General features: G+C 47.3%; 3 protein-coding genes across 4 annotated transcripts in view; 1 reads left to right on the top strand and 2 right to left on the bottom strand.

Moving 5' to 3' along the window:
* Positions 1 to 19,868, top strand: part of SEC24C (SEC24 homolog C, COPII coat complex component) — a 50,252-nt gene that overhangs the window by 3,564 nt on the left and 26,820 nt on the right. The gene's annotated exons all lie outside the window — the stretch shown is intronic.
* MYOZ1 (myozenin 1) lies at positions 1,500 to 12,308 on the bottom strand. Of its 2 annotated transcripts, XM_016121353.2 has the most exons (7): positions 12,161 to 12,308; positions 7,988 to 8,087; positions 6,718 to 6,808; positions 5,190 to 5,368; positions 3,291 to 3,534; positions 2,755 to 2,920; positions 1,500 to 2,013 (listed from the first exon to the last, which is right to left on the bottom strand). In XM_016121353.2, exons 3-7 carry the CDS (start codon positions 6,788 to 6,790, stop codon positions 1,782 to 1,784), a joined length of 894 nt encoding a protein of 297 aa, XP_015976839.1. In that variant the 5' UTR covers positions 6,791 to 6,808; positions 7,988 to 8,087; positions 12,161 to 12,308; the 3' UTR covers positions 1,500 to 1,781. The 2 variants fall into 2 exon arrangements, with proteins under 2 accessions (XP_015976839.1, XP_015976831.1); XM_016121345.2 differs by lacking the exons at positions 7,988 to 8,087; positions 12,161 to 12,308 and having other exon boundaries at positions 6,718 to 6,814.
* On the bottom strand, positions 8,419 to 19,852 carry SYNPO2L (synaptopodin 2 like). The gene is made up of 4 exons (XM_016121112.2): positions 19,291 to 19,852; positions 17,958 to 18,109; positions 16,971 to 17,485; positions 8,419 to 13,706 (listed from the first exon to the last, which is right to left on the bottom strand). Exons 1-4 carry the CDS (start codon positions 19,393 to 19,395, stop codon positions 11,536 to 11,538), a joined length of 2,943 nt encoding a protein of 980 aa, XP_015976598.2. The 5' UTR covers positions 19,396 to 19,852; the 3' UTR covers positions 8,419 to 11,535.

The following is a 19,868-nucleotide window of genomic DNA, read 5'->3' as shown; positions in this document are numbered from 1 at the left end:
ATAATGCCTCAGCCCACTCCAGAGTTCACTAAAGCTTTAGTAGACATATCCTGTATAAGCTCATAGCTTCTTACCTCAAATACCTTTGTCTGGAATTGCCAGCAGTTAACATTCCTGGTAGCAATCCAAACCCAGTAAGAGATGGGATTTGGTGGCCAAATACTCCAGTTCCATATTCCCTCAGTGGGGAAATTCTGAGGTATGATGTCCTTTAGTGTTTCTCAACATTTACTAACACATCAGAATCACTTGGAGAGCTTATTAAGCCAGAGATTCTTGAGTTTTTACTTTTAACCAAGCTTCCAGAAGATAATGATGCTGCCGGTCCATGGACCACACTTTAGCATTTTTCTCAGAGTCCCCAGTGGGATTCAGTCCAATTGCCTAAAGCACATAGATTGGCTTTCTTCTCCCTTAAACTGCTTGAATCCTATGATCACCTCCCAAATTAATTACTGGCATCTAAATCTTTGTTCAGGGTCTGTTTGGGGAAAAAATACAAACTATGACAACCTTGTCCTTAGAAAAATGCACATAGAAGTAGAGTTTTGTGCACAAATTTACAGAAAGTATGAATCCCCTGAAATTTATTTAGGTTGTAAAGGAAAGTGATCAGAGTAAATGTCATGTGATCCAAGGTCCATGAAAATTGAATGAGTCTATGCAGAATCTAGCAACATAATGTAATCTTTAATGGCTTGGGAAGTTGGCTGACTTCAACCAGCTCTCAGAATTTATTTTCCCAGAACCCATTAAGTCATCTTTTTATCCTGGTCTGCATCACCTCATACTTTGTAGAACACAGGAGTATGCCTGGGATTCTAAAGAAACCCCATGCTTGAAATCAATAAAAAGAGTAATGTTACTCATTCCTGTTGGGCTCTCATGGTTTCTTCCCAATCACAATGCTTTCTGGACACCACTGCAGTACCCCTGTGACCTTTAGATCTTTTCTTGCTGTGTTCATACAGAACCAGGCATACTATAACTGTAGCTGGTTTCTCCCACTTCCTTCTGGATTCCAACATGGCTCCCTATTCTAGCTCATCCTTTTGGGAATCTATAACCTTTGACACATATATTCCTAAACCCACTCTGGTATCACTTGGAAACTTTATGGGATTTCTAGTTCTGTAATAATTGGGTAATCCTGATCATTTCAATTTCTAATCAGCTACATAAAGAGAACTAACAGCAGTGTCACCAACACCTATTTCCTAACGGCAGCACACAATAGCTTCTTAGCTGTGCCCACATATGGGGGCACATGTGTTTGTGCATGATTATTTGTCTTATGTACTATTGAATAAGTATGTCTTTGTATATACCTATGAATGTGATTTCATGGGTGTGGTATGGGTGTGGGTGTATAAGTAACCAGAACTCAAGTCTGGTCTTGAAGTTTGAATAATGAATGTTTAGTATTTGACTTTAATTAGTGTCTGTGCATTGTTAGTCTCAGTTTTTGTCTGCCCTCAAATATCAGAGTAAGAATGAGCTCATTTCCTTGAAGTTTATTGACTGTTACCAGTGGCAGAGCAAATTCCATAAAAGAGCAGGTTCCATACAGAGCAAGTGGAAAGGGAGCTCTGAGTTGGTGAGGAAGGATGCTTGGAATGGGGACTTAGAGTGAAGGATGGAAAGGCAGATTTCTCCCACCTTTTCCCCATCCATTCCCCCAAAGGATACTAGATTTACAGTGGGGGTATCTTGCTCAGCATTCCCTCTCTAAGCTGGAACCAAAGAGAGGAAACTTGATGCAAAGTAGAGGAGGAAACACCTCATAATTCCTCTGTTTCTCCATCCAAAGGGATGCCAATATCTATGTTGTAGTCTACAGGCTCCCCGGAGCTCAGCCAAGGAATAGGGGTTCGATTGAAAGAAGGCCTATTGGAGAGGTTCTGGTTGTAGAGGATCAGGGGTTCACTCAGCAGGGGTCCCAGGTCAAATTTGGGCATCTGGAAGGTCATACGTTTGGATGCCTTCTCATATCCACCATAAGGCATCGCTGTCCTGAAAAGGGGACACATTATTTCATTAAAATATAAAATGAAAGTAGCAGAGCATCTGTTTTGAAGATGAGGAAGTCTGAATTCTAGTTTTTTATTGCTTCTGCACTCCTTATTCTTCTTCTCCCTTAGCATTCCATCCCCCATTGCAGATTTCCTTGTTTCTCCAAAGTTAGTAATGATAAAAGGAGTCTAGCTCGTACTAGATAGCCTCATGACTAGTTGTGATCCAGACCAGCATTTTAGAGAAAGTGACCCCAAACACCATAGACCCAAGGCTCTGAAGCCACCTTAAACTACAATGTAGAACCCCTACCCCACCTCTAGTGAATAGTACATGGCCTATATAAGAGAAATTAACATTTCCTGGAAAATTCAAGTTCCTTAGGGCCAGATGCAAAAGTACTTCTCTAGCATTTCCGTATCCTGCTTTCACACACAGTCTACTATACGCAATCTACAGAAGCCTATTTCCAAAATAACAGATACTTAAGTCTTACTAAAGTAAGGTATAAAGGGCTAGAAACATACTGTAGGAACAGTAATAGAATCATAACCTTGAAAGCAAGGTGCCTCGAGAAGACTTTCAATGTATAATGTAGTGTTCTCATTTTATAGTCAAGGCAACCAAGGTTCCCTTGCCTCCTCAGCCTCCTTCTGAAATAATTGAATCAAAGACTCCATCCCAATTAAGGGTACATTGCCACACACTGGAATACATCTGGTGCCTTCCCAGTCCCCCTACCTGTTGAAGGACTTATACTGGGGGAGTTCAGCTTTAGCCCCATAGGCCAGCAGGTCAATACCAAGTTCCACTTTTTGTTGGGGGTCAACCCCCATAGCTTTCTCCCATGGGGAAATATAGGTCTTGAACACGGTGATATGTTTTCCTTCTCCTCCTGCCTGGTCTCCTGGCAGCCATGTGAGAGAAAAGGAAGTCAAATAATAACAGTTAGTAGCCAATGGAAGTTAGTCTTACACCCCTGCACTAGGGAAGTTTCTGAGGTCAGGGACCAAAGGTATAACATCCTAGTAATTGTATAAGATTTGTGGAATGATGACAGCCTGGGTTCAGATCTGTGACTGAAACTTAAAAGCCAGAAAGATGACTGGGAAATAAGGCTTCTAGGTGAAATAGACATATCTCTATATTCTCTTGAACTCAGAGAGTCCACCAAAATATCTCCAGCCTCCCCCGCTCCCTACATTCAATCTAGGCCTCATTCCTGGGGATGTCACTGCTCTAGGGACCAGACATTACTCTTGGGTGAGGATACTTGCCTGTTCCTGTATCGCCAACCCCTGCTGTGTCAGTAGTTCCTCCTCTGCCAGTATGGCCCCCTGGACCACCTGTACCTCCAGATCCAGACCCAGGGCCCTGATGGTGCTGCTGGTCAGAGCCATACTGTCCAGCAGAGCCACTTCCCCTTGCCTGGCCTCCACCACTGCCCTTGCTATAGGAGAATCCCTGACCATCTGTGCCCAGCTGTCCCCCCACTGTGGGAAGGAACTTCTGGAAGTGATCCTGAAAAGAAAGAACAGAGTGAGGGGAAGGTTAGCAATGGGTATGGGAAATATACAAAGACACAGGTATGCATAGCAATGATGATGTGATCAAAGACCATGCCAACCAGAAGATACTGAATCCTCTAAGATTCTCCCCTCCAATAGATGGGTAATGGATAGCTTGACTGCGAAAAATGAAGCTCTCCTTAAGGGGTAGGACCCCTTTGGCTCAGTTCCTCCAATTATACATTAGGATGGGAGCAACTCATTCTACACACTCCCCTTTTCCATTCTTACCAAGGCAAAGAAGACCAAGACTTCTGTGTAATTAAAATCCAAGAGGATAAGTTTGGCATGGAGAACCTAGGCTTAATTTGAAGAACTAGAGATCTCTGCCCCCTCCCACTCATCTAGTCCAACAGATAGAACTCTTTTCTCCTTCTTCTTCTCCCTCTCTCCTCTTGGCGCCTGTTGGACCAGGACTTTCTGACAGTGAAATGTAATGGGGAGGGGAAAGGGTGGCCAAAAGGACAACACTGGATTCAGCCCCAAAGCCTAAAAATAACCTCACCAACTCCTTCAAGAGGCTCTGCTGGCCGCCCATCACACTCATCCCCATGCTCCACCCAGTGTAACCAGACCCAGGCAGGAAGGAGGGCTTTCGGTCCCCTAAAGTTAGATATAACTGGCTCAGCATTTTTACTCTGCTTTTACTTAAGGGCCAATGACTGACACTTCTGCCCCTGGCCCCATGTAGGCATCTATTTCCACTCTCCCCCAGTTGCCCAGGGAAGGTGGAGGGGGAAGAAAGGAAATGGAGACGATCCCTTCCTTCTCAGCTATAACATCTTGTGCCTGGAATCTCTCCAATTCCTACTTCTCTTTCTTTGAAGGATCCTGAGTAGGGAATGTAGGATCTTTGAAGATGGTTTCAGTCCCCACATCTGGATGGCTCAAGAAGGAGATGGCTGTAAAACTTCACTTAACTCTTTCTAGGGTTGCCAGTTTTAGCAAATAAAATTACAGGACACTAGTTAAATTTAAATCTAAAATACAACAAATAACTTTTTAGTATGCCACAAATATTGCATAGGACATTTATATATGAAAGTATCCATTGTTTATCTAAAATTCAAATTTAACTAAGCATCCTGTATTTTTAAATTTAATTTAAATTTTATGTACCAAATATTTCACAGGAGATACTTAAACTAAAAAATTATTCACTGTGTATGTAAATTTAAATTTAAGTGTCTTGTTTATTTTAATTTTTAAATTTTATTTATTTTTTATTTATTTTACTTTATTTTATTTTTAAGTCCAAAATATCATATTGGACATACTTTACTGAAACATTAATTGTGTGTACCTCAACTCTAAAATACAGGGCTGGACTTACTGTGTTTTTTCTGGCAACCCTATCTTTAACACTTACTCATACTGGGAAGGAATTTTCTACCTGAAGGTGTGGTACTCCCTAACCCCCTTCACTAACTCTTAAGAGACTGAGTTTCAGAGGTGGGCTGTAACTCACCCTAGAGTTGTTGGGGGCTCATATATATGTGGGAGTTTACCGTGCCCATAAATTTGTAGAGAGGGTAGGAGATTCAGGGCCTACCAAGAAGTTGTGAGAAGGGGCACTAGCCTTTGACAATAATAAAGTTCCGAACTCACCATTGAGCTGTCAGAGAAGACATCGGGGTGGTTTTCGTAGATAAATTTCTCCACCCGCATCTGCCGCAGTTTGAACATCTTGGAGCCCCGGTTAGTGAGCAGTGACAGCTCCTCCAACATCACATCCCTTGGGACACTGATCTTCTTGCCAAGATTCAGGCCTGAGCTCTCCTGTCCACCTTTCAGGGAGGTGGGGAGGAAGAAGCAAGGGAAAGAGAAAAATAGAGTTTTCTGGGTTCAGAATGCAAATGCCATCCACAGCTAAGTGTGTGTGTCCCAGCACAGATCACTGAGGGAAACATGCTGTCTGTGATATCTGATCAAATTCTGTCTAGTGTGTTAGGAATTTTGATTTTCTGGTTTTGGAGTTGGAGAGAATACATGAGAAGAGGGATGCAGAGTGAAGATGGGGGTTACTATAGTAGAGAGAGTGAATGGGGTCAAAGGGACATAGGCATGGGGTTACAGGGCAAAGGAGTAAAGGATATCATAGATGGAAACCACTGGGAAAGTTATAGCCTGGGGGAAAGCCCAAGGCCAACACTGTGTGGAGCTGGCCACCTCTAAATATAGACTCCTGTCTTTTTTTTTTCACCCCTATGCTGTACTTTACATCTCTTGACTATTTTATAACTACCAGTTTCCACTTTTTAACCCCAACCCTCCTCCCTCTAACAACCATCACTTTGTCCTCTGTATCTATGAGTTTGTTTCTGTTTCGTTGTTGTTGTTGTTTATTTTGTTCTTTAAATTCCATATATAAGTGAAATCTATGGTATTGGTCTTTCCTTGATTGACTTATTTAGCACAAAACCCTCTAGGTCCAACCATGTTATCACAAATGGTAAGATTTCATTCTTTTTTCTTGCTGAGTAATATTCCATTGTATATATGTACCACATCTTATTTATCCAATTGCCTAATGATGGGCACTTAGGTTGCTTTCATATCTTGGCTATTGTAAATAATGCTGCAATGAACACAGAGCTACATATATCATTTTGAATTAGTGTTTTAGATTTCCTTTCCCTACTCTTCCCCTTAGTGAACTTTGGCTATAAACAGCCTTTAGGTATTGGGAGAGCTCTTCATATGCACCTACTCCTACTAGCCCCAGGAAAAATGCCTGAACAGGTTCCCATTTTAAATATTTACACAAGCTCCCTCCCTAGCTTTAGGGAAAGAAGTAAGGAAATTAACCATTATTAAAACACTCTGTGTCAATCTCCATCATATATGTTTTCTTCCTTAAAATACACCTCACTGACCTGTGGGCCCTGGACCTGGGCTGAGTATTATTGTCTCAGATTGCAAGGTGAAAAGTGTGGAAGGGTGAGTAGTTAGTGTTGCATCCTTTCTCCCTGCACCACCAGTGCCATCTTTTATCCCACTCAACCCCTGAATTCCTCGTCTCATGCATGTCTCTTTACCCTAAGACATATATCACCCTATGGTACTTCTGGGATTCTTGGGCCAGAGATACTCTTAATGAGAAATCCCACAATAGGTAGGTACAAATATGCCATACCTCCGGTGAGTTCCATGATCAGCTTGCTGGATTTCCTCTTTTTGTTGGGGGCTGGGGTTCCTGAGAGCGGCATTGTGGAGGTGGATTCAGCCTGCATAGGATGGGAATTGGAAGATGGACAGTGACTGGAAAAGGTGAGTTTCTATAGTAAGGCAGTACTGCTTAACCTGGGGGTAAGGGCTTCAGGGAGCAAAATTTTATTAGATTTTCAGAGAAATATACATTCCTTCATAGGGTAAAAGCCCGCTACTTAAGGGCTTCTCTTTTCCTTGGAGACAGTGCAGAACTATAGATGCATCCCCTACCCCTGCCTTCTACCAACCTCTTTGCAGCTGTTTTACAGAGCCGGTATGCAGATTAGGAACACAGAGTGTGTTGGGAGGCAGGGAGTAAATCAAACAAATAACATACAGGCAGGGCAATACACCCAAATTTCATTGCCATGATTTGAAGTTTTTATTTGCATGGAGATCTCAGACTGGGACTGTCATTCTAAGCTTTGGTCTCTCCTCAGTCTTCCCCAATCTTGGGGAGGGCTAGGGGCAGAAAAATGTTCTGCCAGGGTTGAGGAGATCCAGCCAAAAACATTCTCCTTAAGAAGGAGAGGTTGCTTCTCCACTGGGCCAGCTGGAACATGGCCTGGGAGGTCATAGCAATGCTTTCTGCTCCATTTCAGTCACTCTTGCCCCAGACCCCAGAACTGGAGTGGAGGGGGTGGGGTGTCAGGGGATATTTGAACCTTGACATATGTCAACTCAGCGATATCATAGCAGTGGGGAATTGATGGAGGACAAGAACATAATAATAGTATCTGGCAGTGGAGAGGGACAAGCTGGGAAAAGATACAGACTCTAGCTCCTCCTCAACAAAAGTTGCACTCAGCAAAAATTCTGTCTTCTTCTGAGTCCTGCCTCACAACACAGCTGCAATTTTATTAACTTAGTAGGGTCTGCTGAGGTGAGAGTACAGGAACTACTAAATGGACTTTCACTGTACCTCTCAACCTCAACCAGGTTCTTTTTTACCATCCAGCCTCTAAGACCCTCTTTTCATCCTCCATTACCTCCCCCATTATCTCTATTCCCCACACCCTCCTGGGACCTCTCTTTCCAATTCTCTATGTCTCCCCTGAACTGGATAGATGGGAGCTGAGCAGAGATAGGGGATGGGGAAAACTACCCTAGGATCAAGGGTCACTACTGCACACACAGACACAGCAGTCAACAGAATGTGCTCCAGCCCCTCTAGTTATAGAGTTGTATAGACTTACCGGCTGCCCAGGTGGTGGTCAGCTCTCTCTGGGGTCCAGCAGCTTTGGAGGACTGAGCTGCTATGACCGGAGAACCCGAGCTGTTCAGGCGGGGGCAGCACTGGCAGTGGGGGAGGGAGGGCAGTTATTAATAGAGATGATGAGTGCAAGCAGCTCAAATGGCACAGGGGGTACTGAGACCCTGGAACCAAGATCCCGCCCTCCTAACCCAGAGGCTCAGGAATAAAGGCAAGGACTTGGGATTCTCACACTAAGCTGTCTGAGCCAGGGATCAGTCCATCCAGGGACTTTCTTTCCTTTGGCACCTAGAGTCTGAAATCTAAAGAAGCATTTAGGGGGAAACTGAAAACAGGGAGAAAGGAGACAGACAGCAAGTGGTAGATAGGAATTCAGAGTGTTCTACAACCTGAAGAACATGTCCCTAGAGCCACTCAGAGCCAATCTGGGCCATAGTTGGAGGGACATGTGGGCACATTTTGGAGGTGAGAGGGCTTAAGGTGCTATGTTTGGAGAAGGGAAGTCTGTTCACAATGGAACTACTCTTTGAAAGTTTCTAAGTGGGTAGATTTTTCTTTTGGGAGGGCCAAATCTTGGCAGATTAAGGGACCAAATTAACCAAACCCAGTGCTGCTTAGGCTGTAAGGGGAGATATGGGAAAGACATTACTAATTTCTGCCTTTTCACTCTCATTTGCTGTTGACATGCTCAGTTCAGACTACTCTACAGGATAGATGTCTATGTCTCCCTGAGAAGTGCATGAAGGCTTCTGACCTGCTAAGGGCTTACACTCTGAGATTCCTACTTGGGATTTTCTTCTAAGGGAACACATTCCATAGGATCTGGATTGTCCCATTTGCATTGTTCCAGAGAGGCCTCTGGGCAGGGGCACTAGCTTGAGAACTCCCTTGTGAGAAGGATGTCATTTGCCTAGCCCTTTTTTCAGTAGCTCCATGGATCCTCCTCTACCTTCTACTCATTCTAGAACCAGCTGCTGCTGTACGTCTGCCACTGCATGTGTGCTGCTGCATATCTGCTGCAGCCACCACCACCCTGTTGTGGCCGCTTCAGGAAACAGCTTTTGTAGCTCCCAGAATACCCCTTTGTCCCTCTGTGAGTTATCTACTCTTCTTTACCATGCCATTTTCCCATCTTGAACTTTTCAGGTTCAAATTAGGGGCTTAAAATTCTACTTGCCTCCTCCAGTTGGCCTCTTTCCAGACCAGTTTAGCCTCCAGATCCCTCATCTTTTGTCCTTCTCCATTTCCTCCCAACCCAAAGAAGCAATTAGAAGGAAAATAGCAAATGATGACTTCGTCATCACTACCATTCTCCCCTCAAAAACAAAAACAAACCATAATTTTGGTCTCCTGTGATTGAGTGCCTAAAACTACCCAGTGAATGAAGACAGAATTAGCCTATGCTCTCTGGACCCTTCCTTTGGAATTTTGATTCTGTGTACTTGAGAGCATCTGGGTTATTGGCACTGCTATGCCCCCTGCTGGTAATACTAGAGCAATGGCACATTCATTCTCAGAAGTCTAATTCTAGTCAGTGTCCAGTATCTTCTCTTCTTTATTATCCTCAATCCACACTATACACCCTCTCTCTCTTTCTTCCCTCTCCTACCCCACCTTCACCTCCAGCCACTGTTTTCCCATGGAAACATGGTTGCTTCCTCCAGGGAGTTAGGAGATGTTCATGGCAAAAGGCTCAACTTAGTTTTACAAGTTGAGGCCTAGTTTGGGAAGTATGGAACAGGGGATTGAAAGGGGGAGAATCTGGATGGGAAATGTGGAGAGATGGAACCAAGGGGAGTAGTGGAAGTGGCTAAGAAGGACTGGGACAGAATTGGCAGAGAAAAGCAAGAGACCAGGGAGTAAAGGGCAAAAGGGCGAAAAATAGGAGGGCAGAATTGGAAAAAGGTCAGCAATTAGAAGTTCAAGGGAATCAGAGAAGATCAAAGAGAGATCCGGATTTGGGTATAAACCTATAAGAGATGAAAGCAATAAAAAGTATGGGAGTATAAGTTTATTCTTGTGCACAAACAAAAGTACTGTGACTCACACCCGATATACAAAGGAAATGATCAATTTCCAGATCAAGCAGCAAATGTGACCTATGGTAATCATGGTGAGAGGGGAGTCCCTACCCTTAAGTATCAGAAATTAGGACCTGAAACTAGAAAGGAACAAGAGCTAAGGTTTGAAGGTTGGGATAGGACTGAAAAGATGTTTGGCTATGGGTGTTTCCTTGCCCTTTCCCAGGTAGTCAGGACAAGCTGCAGAAGACAGAGGGACAGACTCAAAGAAAGCACAGATACCAACTCTTTTTTCAACACTCAGCACACACTCTCACAACTTCCCATCATCAGGCCCTTCATGTGAACAAATACATTCTTCTCCCTCACATTTTTCCCCCAATTCCCCTCTTGTACATGGTTGGTTTCTTGTTACCTAACTTTTCTCTCTGCAAACACTGCATTCTCCCTCACCACGCTCTTCTTTATAGCTCAATTGATTTCATTCATTTTTGCTCTGCTCCTGGTTCTGCCTCACTTTCCACACTATAGCTCTTTTCTTTTTCCTTTCTGTCTTAGATTCATGAGGCAATAAAGCCAATGATTTGTTCACTCTTAGAAGAACTTTTATTTCTTTTTATTCACTTCCTTTGTGCTTGTTGCTCAGCATGGGCCTCTCAAAGTTGCTAACTTTCTGAAATCCTGAGAAATAGAATTCTTAGTTCTATTCTTGGTCTTGCTGGTTTAACTCAGCTCATACAAACCGCCCTGACTTTTCATGTCTTCTCTTACTCTGAGTTTCACAAGATGCTATATACCAGCTACAGACACTGGTCTTTAACTCTAGTGAATGTTTTTCCCTGCACTAGACTATCCATGTGGGAATATCTAACCCTTTTTTGATCAGAACAAGGGTAAGACCCACATTGGGTCTTCATTTAGATCTCTCCTCTTACTCTTGCCTCAGACAGAAGAGCATCTCTGTGTGCGCGTGTGCACACACACACACATACACACACACTTGCACATATACACTTGCACATACACACTTAGGTATATGCCAGCCAAGCTTGGGAAAGAAGAGTGAGAAGGAAGCAACTTAGTGCAAATAGGGGTCAGTTCAGTTCCTTTGCTGCCTGCCTGGTGGCAAGCTTCTTGCTTGAGGTCTCAGTGCTAACTTCTCTGTATTCTTCTCATTGAACATTAAAATGAGGCCCACAGAGAAAAGCACAAATGTAGAAAAATAGAGACCAGTGGAGGAGTATAGGTGGAGAAACATAGAGATAAAGAATGAGATCCTGGCAAGGAACCACAGAGACAGAGAAGCACAAATAGCAAAGCAGAGATGTTAGGTTGGAAAGCAGTAGGGAGGTTGGGAGCCAAGAGGAAGCTGGGGGATGGTATACCAACTCCAAAACTATCTCTGGCAGGAGGGAATATAGACTCCAGATGCCTGAGAGAGAGAGGGTAGATTGAGTAGGAGAAGCAACTTTAGGAACTGGATGTTCCACCTCTCCTTGGTCCTGGGAGCTCAGTGGTGGCCTGCTCCAGGCCTCCACACATGAGCCTGCAATCCTGTTCTGGTGGCTGAAAACCGAGGCCTGGCTACCTGGAAGCCACAGGAGCTGGGGGAGGCCGGGAGTCCCCTGGGAGACTCTGGAGGAGGGGCTGGGCTAAGGACAGGGGCTGAGGCCAGCTCTGCCCTCCAGATGGGCTCATCCAATGTAGTGGCTGCTCGGGGGGCAAGCACAGTGGTTGCCAAGGGCTCTGCGGTGGGCTGGGGCACTGGAGTGGAAAATCTGCGGATCTCCTGAACTCGGGCAGTTTTGGTGGCCCCTGAGGAGGTGGTGTCAGGGGTCTGGGGAACCTCATCAAAACAGAACATGGCAGTTTTAAGTTGGTAGGGCTGGTGCCGCATGAAATCCAGAGCCTTGATCCCCTGCTTGGGGGTTGCCCGAGGCCCCTGGGATTGGGCCTTACTAGGGAGAGTTCGGGCAGCTTGGGGGAAAAAGGGCGAGAGCAGAGGGTTGTAAGCAATAGGAGGTGGGGCACGGATGTTGGGTGAATATTTCCAGGAAGGGGGCAGTGAGGGAGTAGGAGAAGGGCTTCGGGGCCGAGGGCCAAAGCCAGGACTAGGTGTAGCTTCCACCACATACCTGTCTGCTCGGCTCTGCCGCTTGGCAAACAGCTCCCCACCCCTGCCCAGAAGCCTTGGTGGCTCAGGGATTCCAGCAGAAGGGGATGCTCCATTCACCAGCCCATCAGAAAACCCTCGAGACTGGGGCTTGGGAGCCACTGGGGGTGGAGTCTTAGGAGTTATAGGGGGTGGGGTCTTGGGAGCCATTGGAGGCGGGGTTTTAGATGTTACATGAGGCGGGGTCTTGTAACTCCTGCCCCCTGGTGGCTGCATGAAGTTGCAGGCTTCAGCTCCGAGGCTCAGAGCATCTTCCTCTGGACCAGATTCTGCACCCCCGGCTCGGGGTTTTTCATCCAGGTTCTGCACCAGCGAGAGCAGCTCGGGGTTGGGCGAGTTCTTCGGCTCCTCGTTTCCCGGCCGGAACATTTGTTTCCGGGTCCCCCGACGCCGGGCCTCCTGGAGGATGCCGGTGCGAGCAGCTGGCACCGAGATGCGCTGCTCGCGAGCGCTGGGAGGCTCAGGGGCTGCGGGTCCCGGCGCAGGCGCCTCTGTGCGGGCAGCGGGTCGCAGAGGCGTAGATAGGAAGATAGAAGCGGTGGAGGTCATGGCAGCTGCGCTAGCGGGAGCAGGGGGCTCTGGGGCTCCGCCTGGCGTAACAGGACGACTGGGGGCTGGGATAAACAGGGAGCTGGTGGCTGTGACGGGGCCTGAAGAGCGTGGGGTGCTGGGGGAACTGAAGTCTGGCATGTGGCTGGGAACCCCTGAGGTGAAGCTGGGCAGAGAGGTGGGCCCTTGAGCAGAGGATGAGAAAGGTGATGGGGCTGGGCTTTGACTTCCCAAGCTTTCATTCGCTCTCTTAGGGGCTGGGGGCCGGAAAATAACCGAGGTGGTACCTGGCCGCTGACTTTGTAAGCCCGGGGTAAAGGGCCTCGCTGACCGGTTAAAGATGCTTGGAGGTGGAGTAGGGGCTCCACCGCTTGGGAGGAAGGGTCCGGGGCTGGCTATAGGGGCCGGCGAAGGGCTGGATAAGAGCACAGTCCCCTCCAGCAGAGTACTCTGGGCCTTAGGTGGAGACTGCAGTCCCTGCCCATTGAGCATGGCTACTGGACCATCCCGGGCCAGCTCCTCGGTGCTGGAGGCTGCGCGCTGGCGCTGCTGTTCAAAGAGCTGGACGCCCCGCCCAGAGGCCTCGCTCAGCTGCCCTCCCAGCCCCAGGCCCTGGCCCTCTGCTACGCCTGAGCCCGGCCTGGCAAGCTCCATGTCTAGATAGGGGCTGTCCCAGTCAGACTGGTTGGTGATGCTGCGGGCGTCGGAGAAGGCCTCTTCGTCCAGCTCAGACTCGCTTGTAGGAGGGACCCCGTCTTCTTCCTCCTCAGCACCTGTCCCAGCTGCAGCCCCAAAGCTCACTAGGGTGTATTTCTTGGCTCTCTGCCGTCGTTTTTTAAACATAAGCACCCCCTTGGAGTGGGGGTTGGGGGCTGCAGTTAGCAGGGATGCAATCGTCCGGCATTTGGTCTTGGCCTCCTTCACGTTTTTCTCTTGGAGGCTCTCTGCGCGTTGCAGTTCTGAGGAGGCCAGGAGGGAGAATGGTCAGTGAGCCTCTTTTTTTCCTATTCCCCAAGTCTTTGAGCCCCACCCCAGCCAGCTCCCTCAGCCCTCCCACCTCCTGTCTTTTCCCTGGTCTGACTCACAATGTCTCCTGCCTGTGGCAGAGTCCTCTGACTTTGGGGCAAAGAGAAGGGTGAAAGGTGAAACCAAGGACAGTTAAAGGGAAGGTAGAGTCTAGTTGGCTGCCCTGACACCACTCAGACCACAGCTCTCCTATCCTCTCCCTGCTCTACTCTGCTCCTATCTTCCTAGAGATGTGTTCTTACCCACTTCACAAACATTCCTCCCCTGCCTCCCCTCCCTCCATTCTCGTGCAGCAATACAGGGGTAGGGTTTAGGGGAGGTTATTTCTCAGGCAGAAAGATGAAGCAGGTCCCAGGGAGAGAAAAGATGAGAAGGGACACTTCTCCTACCACAGAGACCACATTAGGGCACTTCTCAGAAAGTCTGGGACTTATCTCCTTACCCCTATGGTAAGGACACAAAGGACCATTGGCAAGGAAGATCTTCGTTCACAATTCCACCCCCATCATGCAGTTTGCATCATATATGTTCACAGAAATAACTCCTACTACACATCATTTCAACAAGAATATGAATCTAGTAAAAGCCAGCAATGGGCATATTTTCTCATGTATTTTTCTCTCTCATTTAGCTATACCTGAGCTTATATACATCCCAGTTCATACATGTATGTAAATACATATGTGCCCACACAAAAACACATAGAAGAGTTACTGGAATATATTCACACACATGCATACTTCAGGTGGCCCTTCTTCCCAGAGTTTCCCCTGCACAGATCCTTTTACTAACTGTTTGGACAAAATTTGAGAGCTGATATTGGCTTTCCTACTGCCAGGGCACTCCACTGTGCCACACACCCAGGCTACTCACAACTAGGGATAGCCTCAGATCCAAGATTAAGGAAAAGCCAGAGTGCTGCTCTCCAAGATAATCCTCCAAATCTTAAGGATACCTTAAGGTCAATGGCTAAATATATTCACCTTTTCTCCCCAGTTGGGGATAGGAATGGGGTGGTCTTCTTCAGAAGTCAGCCTTCTAGGTAGAGAGCTCAGGCAGTCACTACTGGGCAGGCAAGAAAAGACTATGTACTAAGGGGAGGTAGGGCAGGACGTCTCATGCCATGTGGGGCCTGGGAGGTGGGGCCAGGAAATGGGAGAGGCTGCCCTGCTGCTGGGACCCTGCCTTGGACATGGATACTCTGATGCATGATCCCCAGTTCCTCCTGAAAAATTCTTGAAATTCCATCTACTTTCCACTCAAGATACCAAACTCACTTCTAATTAGGGCTTTCATTCCACCCATCTCAGCATTTATACCACAGGATAGAACTGTGAATAAGCCATGGGCACTGGAGTCAGAGTTCAGTTTAGGTTTTTGGGTCTTTGGAGATATACTTCACTGAAGTTCAATTTCCTCATCTGTAAATGAGAATGATAATAGCTACCTCATAGGGTTGTTATGAGGATTAAGTGAGATAATGCAGGTAAATTTAGCATTTAATGGCAGCCCCTAAGTCCCACTCTGAGTAACCATTACTATTTAAGCTTTCTTGACACTAGCAACACATGTATACAGATACTTACGTGTTCACACATATTTTCTCCCCCACACTTCCACATACGGGCCTTAATGTATTCTTAAATTATTCACACCTCTCTTGCATACACACTCTATCCCTATGATTTTTCTATAGATCATGTGGTCACAAACCCTTTGACATGTGACCATAGCATTAGCCCATTCTGAGAAAGGGGCCCTGAAACTTACCTTAGAAGAGAAGGAAGAGGAAGGCAGAAAGGAGGGAGAGGTAAGGGACTAAGATCTTTCCCAAAGACCTCCCTTCCTAAACTGTTGATGTATTGTCCTCCATTCTAGATCCCAGAACTCTCTTGGCTATGGGAGGGTAGTACCTGCATAGAACGGGTCCTGGAGCTCAGGAACTGGGCCTGGGGCTTTGTCGAAGCTGGCTTGGCTGAGAGGCTCTTGGCTGATGGGCTCAAAGGTCTCCATGCCGAGAAAGGCAGTGTTGGCTGGAGCAGGACCAGCTTGAGCCACCCCCCAAGCCTTTTAAAGCCCCTTTGTCTTGTCCCCAGAGCTGGCAGCTGAATGAGCTCACTATGCTATTTTTGGAGCCTGACCCCCTCCCTTCTCTCGCCTGTTCCACAAGCCCTGATGTGATGGACATGGGCACCTGCCTATCCCTCCCCCTACCCTACCCACTGGACAATGAGGTCTGCTTGGATAAAAATATCCCTAAGCCACTAACTACAGTCTCACCCAGCATAATGGGGAGGGAGAGGGTGCTAAAATGAGAATTGAGGATAAGCATGGGATCCTGGGCATGCACCTGGAATTTCTTTGTTTTATATTGGACACTCTCAGGGATGTCAGACTCTAAACTTTCACATCCTTAGCCTCTAATCCAGACTTAGAGACATGAAATTCTATGAGTCAGGAGTCACAATGGAGGGGAGGAACAAGAGATGAGAACTAGAGGGGTAATCCTGAGATTTCTCAGGTGACAAGAAAGGTCTCTAGGAGAGAGGCTTGGGAAACAGGGCAGGGAGAAAGTTCACTCTTAGACCTTGTTCTGTAGCTCACATCAAAAATAGCAGAGAGCTTAAGATAAGTGGAACTGGCTTTTTCTGCCCACGCCTGCATTCTTGCCTGAGATAAGGAACTGAAGATCCCTGAAAACTAAATTCTGAATGGCACCAAACTCAAATTCAGACGGCTCTTTCAGCAGGAGCCTCGTTCATTTTCTAGGGACTCATGACTATCTCATAGCCTCCCAGGAATCCTAATTGAACTTCAAAATGTCACAGGCAGTTCTGATTTTAACCCTGCAACAAACACTGAAGAGCCCCTGTAGCCATAATCTGCTTTCAAATACTCCCCTGCCCTATGTCTGACACCTAGCAAAATCATAGCAATGACAACAAGTAAACCCTTCATTGATTCATGTCCCTTTCCAACTTCCCTACTTTCCCTGTTCCTGGGTACCTTTTTGCCACACTAATTCAAACAGCAGAAATAATGAGAACTACGAAATTATTTTTCCCTCCTACTCATCACTCTTCTCCACTTATGCCTAAGACTACATCCAAGGGAAGCATATGGTCTGGTTATGAAGGGATAGATTTAGGGCTCAGATTGAAAGATCCTGGCTAGGGAAAAAAGGTTCAAGCACTCACTGGCTTGCTTGGCTTTCTGAGTATAGGTGGTAGTAAGGTCTTCTGCCACCGGGTGGGGTACAGGCCCCACCATAGGGATGAGATGAGGGCCAGGCCGGAGGGGGCCATGGGGCAACAGCAGGGCCTCGGCTGGGGGTGGCTGAAGGGTTGTCCCATCCTCCCAAAATGGGGAGCTCACACGGCTGTCACCCTGGCTGGAAGGGCCAGTGACAGCAGGTGCTGGCTCTGCAGGGCTGTCAGACAGGTAGACCTCATCAGGTGGGGCTCCTGGAGGGGTGGGCCTTGTGGGGCCTCGGCGGCGGGGCCGGCGGGGCTTCTCCTGGGTGGCAGGGCCATCGGCATCACTGTCTGTTTCTCCGTAGTAAGCTTCACTGTCAGGAGGTGAGAGGAGGCTCCCAGGCTGAAGAGGCTGGGGAACTGGAGCACCAGGGGGCTCAGGACTCAGTGGAGATAAGGGTGATAGCACCTGAAGCCCACCAGGGGATGGAGATCGCAAAGGCCCTTCGTCTTCTACCCTGGATGGGAAAGATGACAGAACTTGAAAAATGAGATGGACGACTGACTGCTAGAAAGATATAGAGGGGATGAGAGAAGGGAGAAGGAGGTAAGGGGAGAAGGCACTGGCATACAGGTGGAATAGATAGGCTGGGAAGAGTAGAGATCTGAAGACAAACTGGTAGGCAAATGTGCTTAGAGAGCTGTGAGTGGAGTGGAAATGGGCTTACAGGGAGATGTGATAATGAGACAGACAAGGGTTTGAAGGAGGCCCATATACTCAAGCACCCATTTGACACCCCATCCCTTACAGATAATTATAGATACATTCAAGCCCTTTGGGAGGACTACACTAACATCTATACTCCAGCACAAGCAGAAATGGGTACTTGTTAGTTGCTGAAGCCAGGCCAGTGAGACACAAAGCTGAGTCAGGCAAGGAGAGCCCTGGACTAGGGGGATGGGAATGGGGTGGGTGGTAGGGGGCCATACCTTCGTACAGTGAGGACAAGCTGATTCCCTGAGGCATCAATGAGGCTCATGGCACTGGCATGAGAGAGGCTGGTGCAGGAGACTCCATTGATGGCCAAAAGATGGTCCCTCTCTCTGAGTCCTCCTCTGCCAGCCTGGCTTCGTCTTCGGATCTGAGAAGGTGTTGGAAGAGAGACTGTAGGTGAGGGAGAGTTCCAAGAGGTAGTAGAATGAAAGGAGTTAGGACAGGGAGGACCCATGTGTGGAAGGGATTTTACTTTGCAGTATAATAAAGGGTGGAGAAGGGCATGGGACTGCAGTTAAGGGGACCTATCCAAAGGGAAGAAGGTACAGAGTGAGGAAGTAATACATTATATGAGGGGAAGTAAGGCAATCACTGAAAAAGAGGCTTGGGAAAAACTGCAGTGGGTAGGTACTAGAAATGGTGATTTTTCCAAGATTTTCCTCCGAGAGCAATATCTACACTAGTCAATAGTTCTTTCCTAGGCCTTGGAATTACAGGCACTATTATCTACATAGTCAAGATTTTAGAATGGTATTCAAGGTTGGAGGGAGTCTAACAGGTCCTGGGAGACTGTGATTGTGTGTATATATGTGTGCCATGGTGGCTATCATTTATTGAGTCCTTACTAAATGTTAGACATGGTGCTAAGCATTCTACATATATACTTGCATTCAACCCTTATAATGGTTCTATAAATTAGGTACCCACATTTTACAGTTGAGAAAATTAAGCCTGGACGGTGAAGCTAAAAGGGTAACAACTTCACCTGACAGGCAGATCTTGCCATAACTCTCCTAGCACCAAAAAAAGACTCTTGCTTAGTGAGAAAGGATCTGACATAGGGAAAGAGGAGCACTGAAGGCATGGGCAGGGCAGGGCAGGGCAGGGCAGAGCTGAGCTGGGCTGGGCTGAGCTGGGCTAGGCGAGACAGCCTCAGCTCATCACATATCACTTTAGTTAGAGAGAAATTAGAACCTTCCTTATATTCATGGAATTTGGAGTGGAGGCACAGACCCAGGAGATCAAAGACTGGATGGCCAGACCTGGGCCTCTGCTACTATGGTGCCACAGGAAACTGAGACAGTCTTTCTTTTTCCCTTTTACTAGAAACTAAGACTTCTCTTTTCTTATAGGCCCCCCCCCCACTGCCCCGCCACAAGAAGCCTGTGTTCACACTACTCCCCCCACCAAACACATGCTTCCTTGCCCACCCCCACTTCTCTTCTCCACAGCCTCCCATTTCTCCCTCATAGGCCACCACATGACTCTTCCCAGGTTCCTCTGGGTTTCCCCTTTCCCTGAAACCTCAGTATAGGGGCTCTCCCTTACCTTGGACACCTGTAAGGGTTTCCTCTGCTCGGCCCCCCCCTGAAGTCGGAAGCCCCAGGGGGCTCCCCCTGACAGTGTGACCAGCACCTCCTCCTCAGCACCCATCGCTCAGCTTGGCCTATGGCCCTCGGAGTTTGGACAGTGTCCCAGGGAGAGAAGTTGAGGTGCTGGTACCCCGTCCGGCCTGTCTGTCTGGCTGTCCTGCTCCTGCTGCCCCAGGCCTTCCCCCCAACACCACACACCACGGGCAGGCAACTTGGCCCTGGGATCAGTACAGTCCAGCACACGTGTCCTGTCAATCGGAGTTGTGCTCAAAATAGTTGCCGGCTGTACTCTTCTCCCTCCCCCAGCTGTATTACACCCAGAGTTAATTATAGTAAACACTTCTGCCCTCTCTTGTCCCCCATTCTCCTGCATGGGCCTTTGACTTAGGACTCAGAGTACTAACTCTCTGGGCTCTATAACTCATGTATACCCTTTCAAGGACTGTGCCTTCCCTTATAGGCTCATAGACCGACTCCAACTGCTTTCCTCCAAAGCTCATTTCAAAGTGACAGCATCAGGGGCTTTATTTCCAG

Source organism: Rousettus aegyptiacus, unplaced genomic scaffold (genome assembly GCF_014176215.1).
Source record: "Rousettus aegyptiacus isolate mRouAeg1 unplaced genomic scaffold, mRouAeg1.p scaffold_m13_p_6, whole genome shotgun sequence".
NCBI lineage: Eukaryota > Metazoa > Chordata > Mammalia > Chiroptera > Pteropodidae > Rousettus > Rousettus aegyptiacus.
This window is presented reverse-complemented; position numbering and strand designations above follow the sequence as displayed.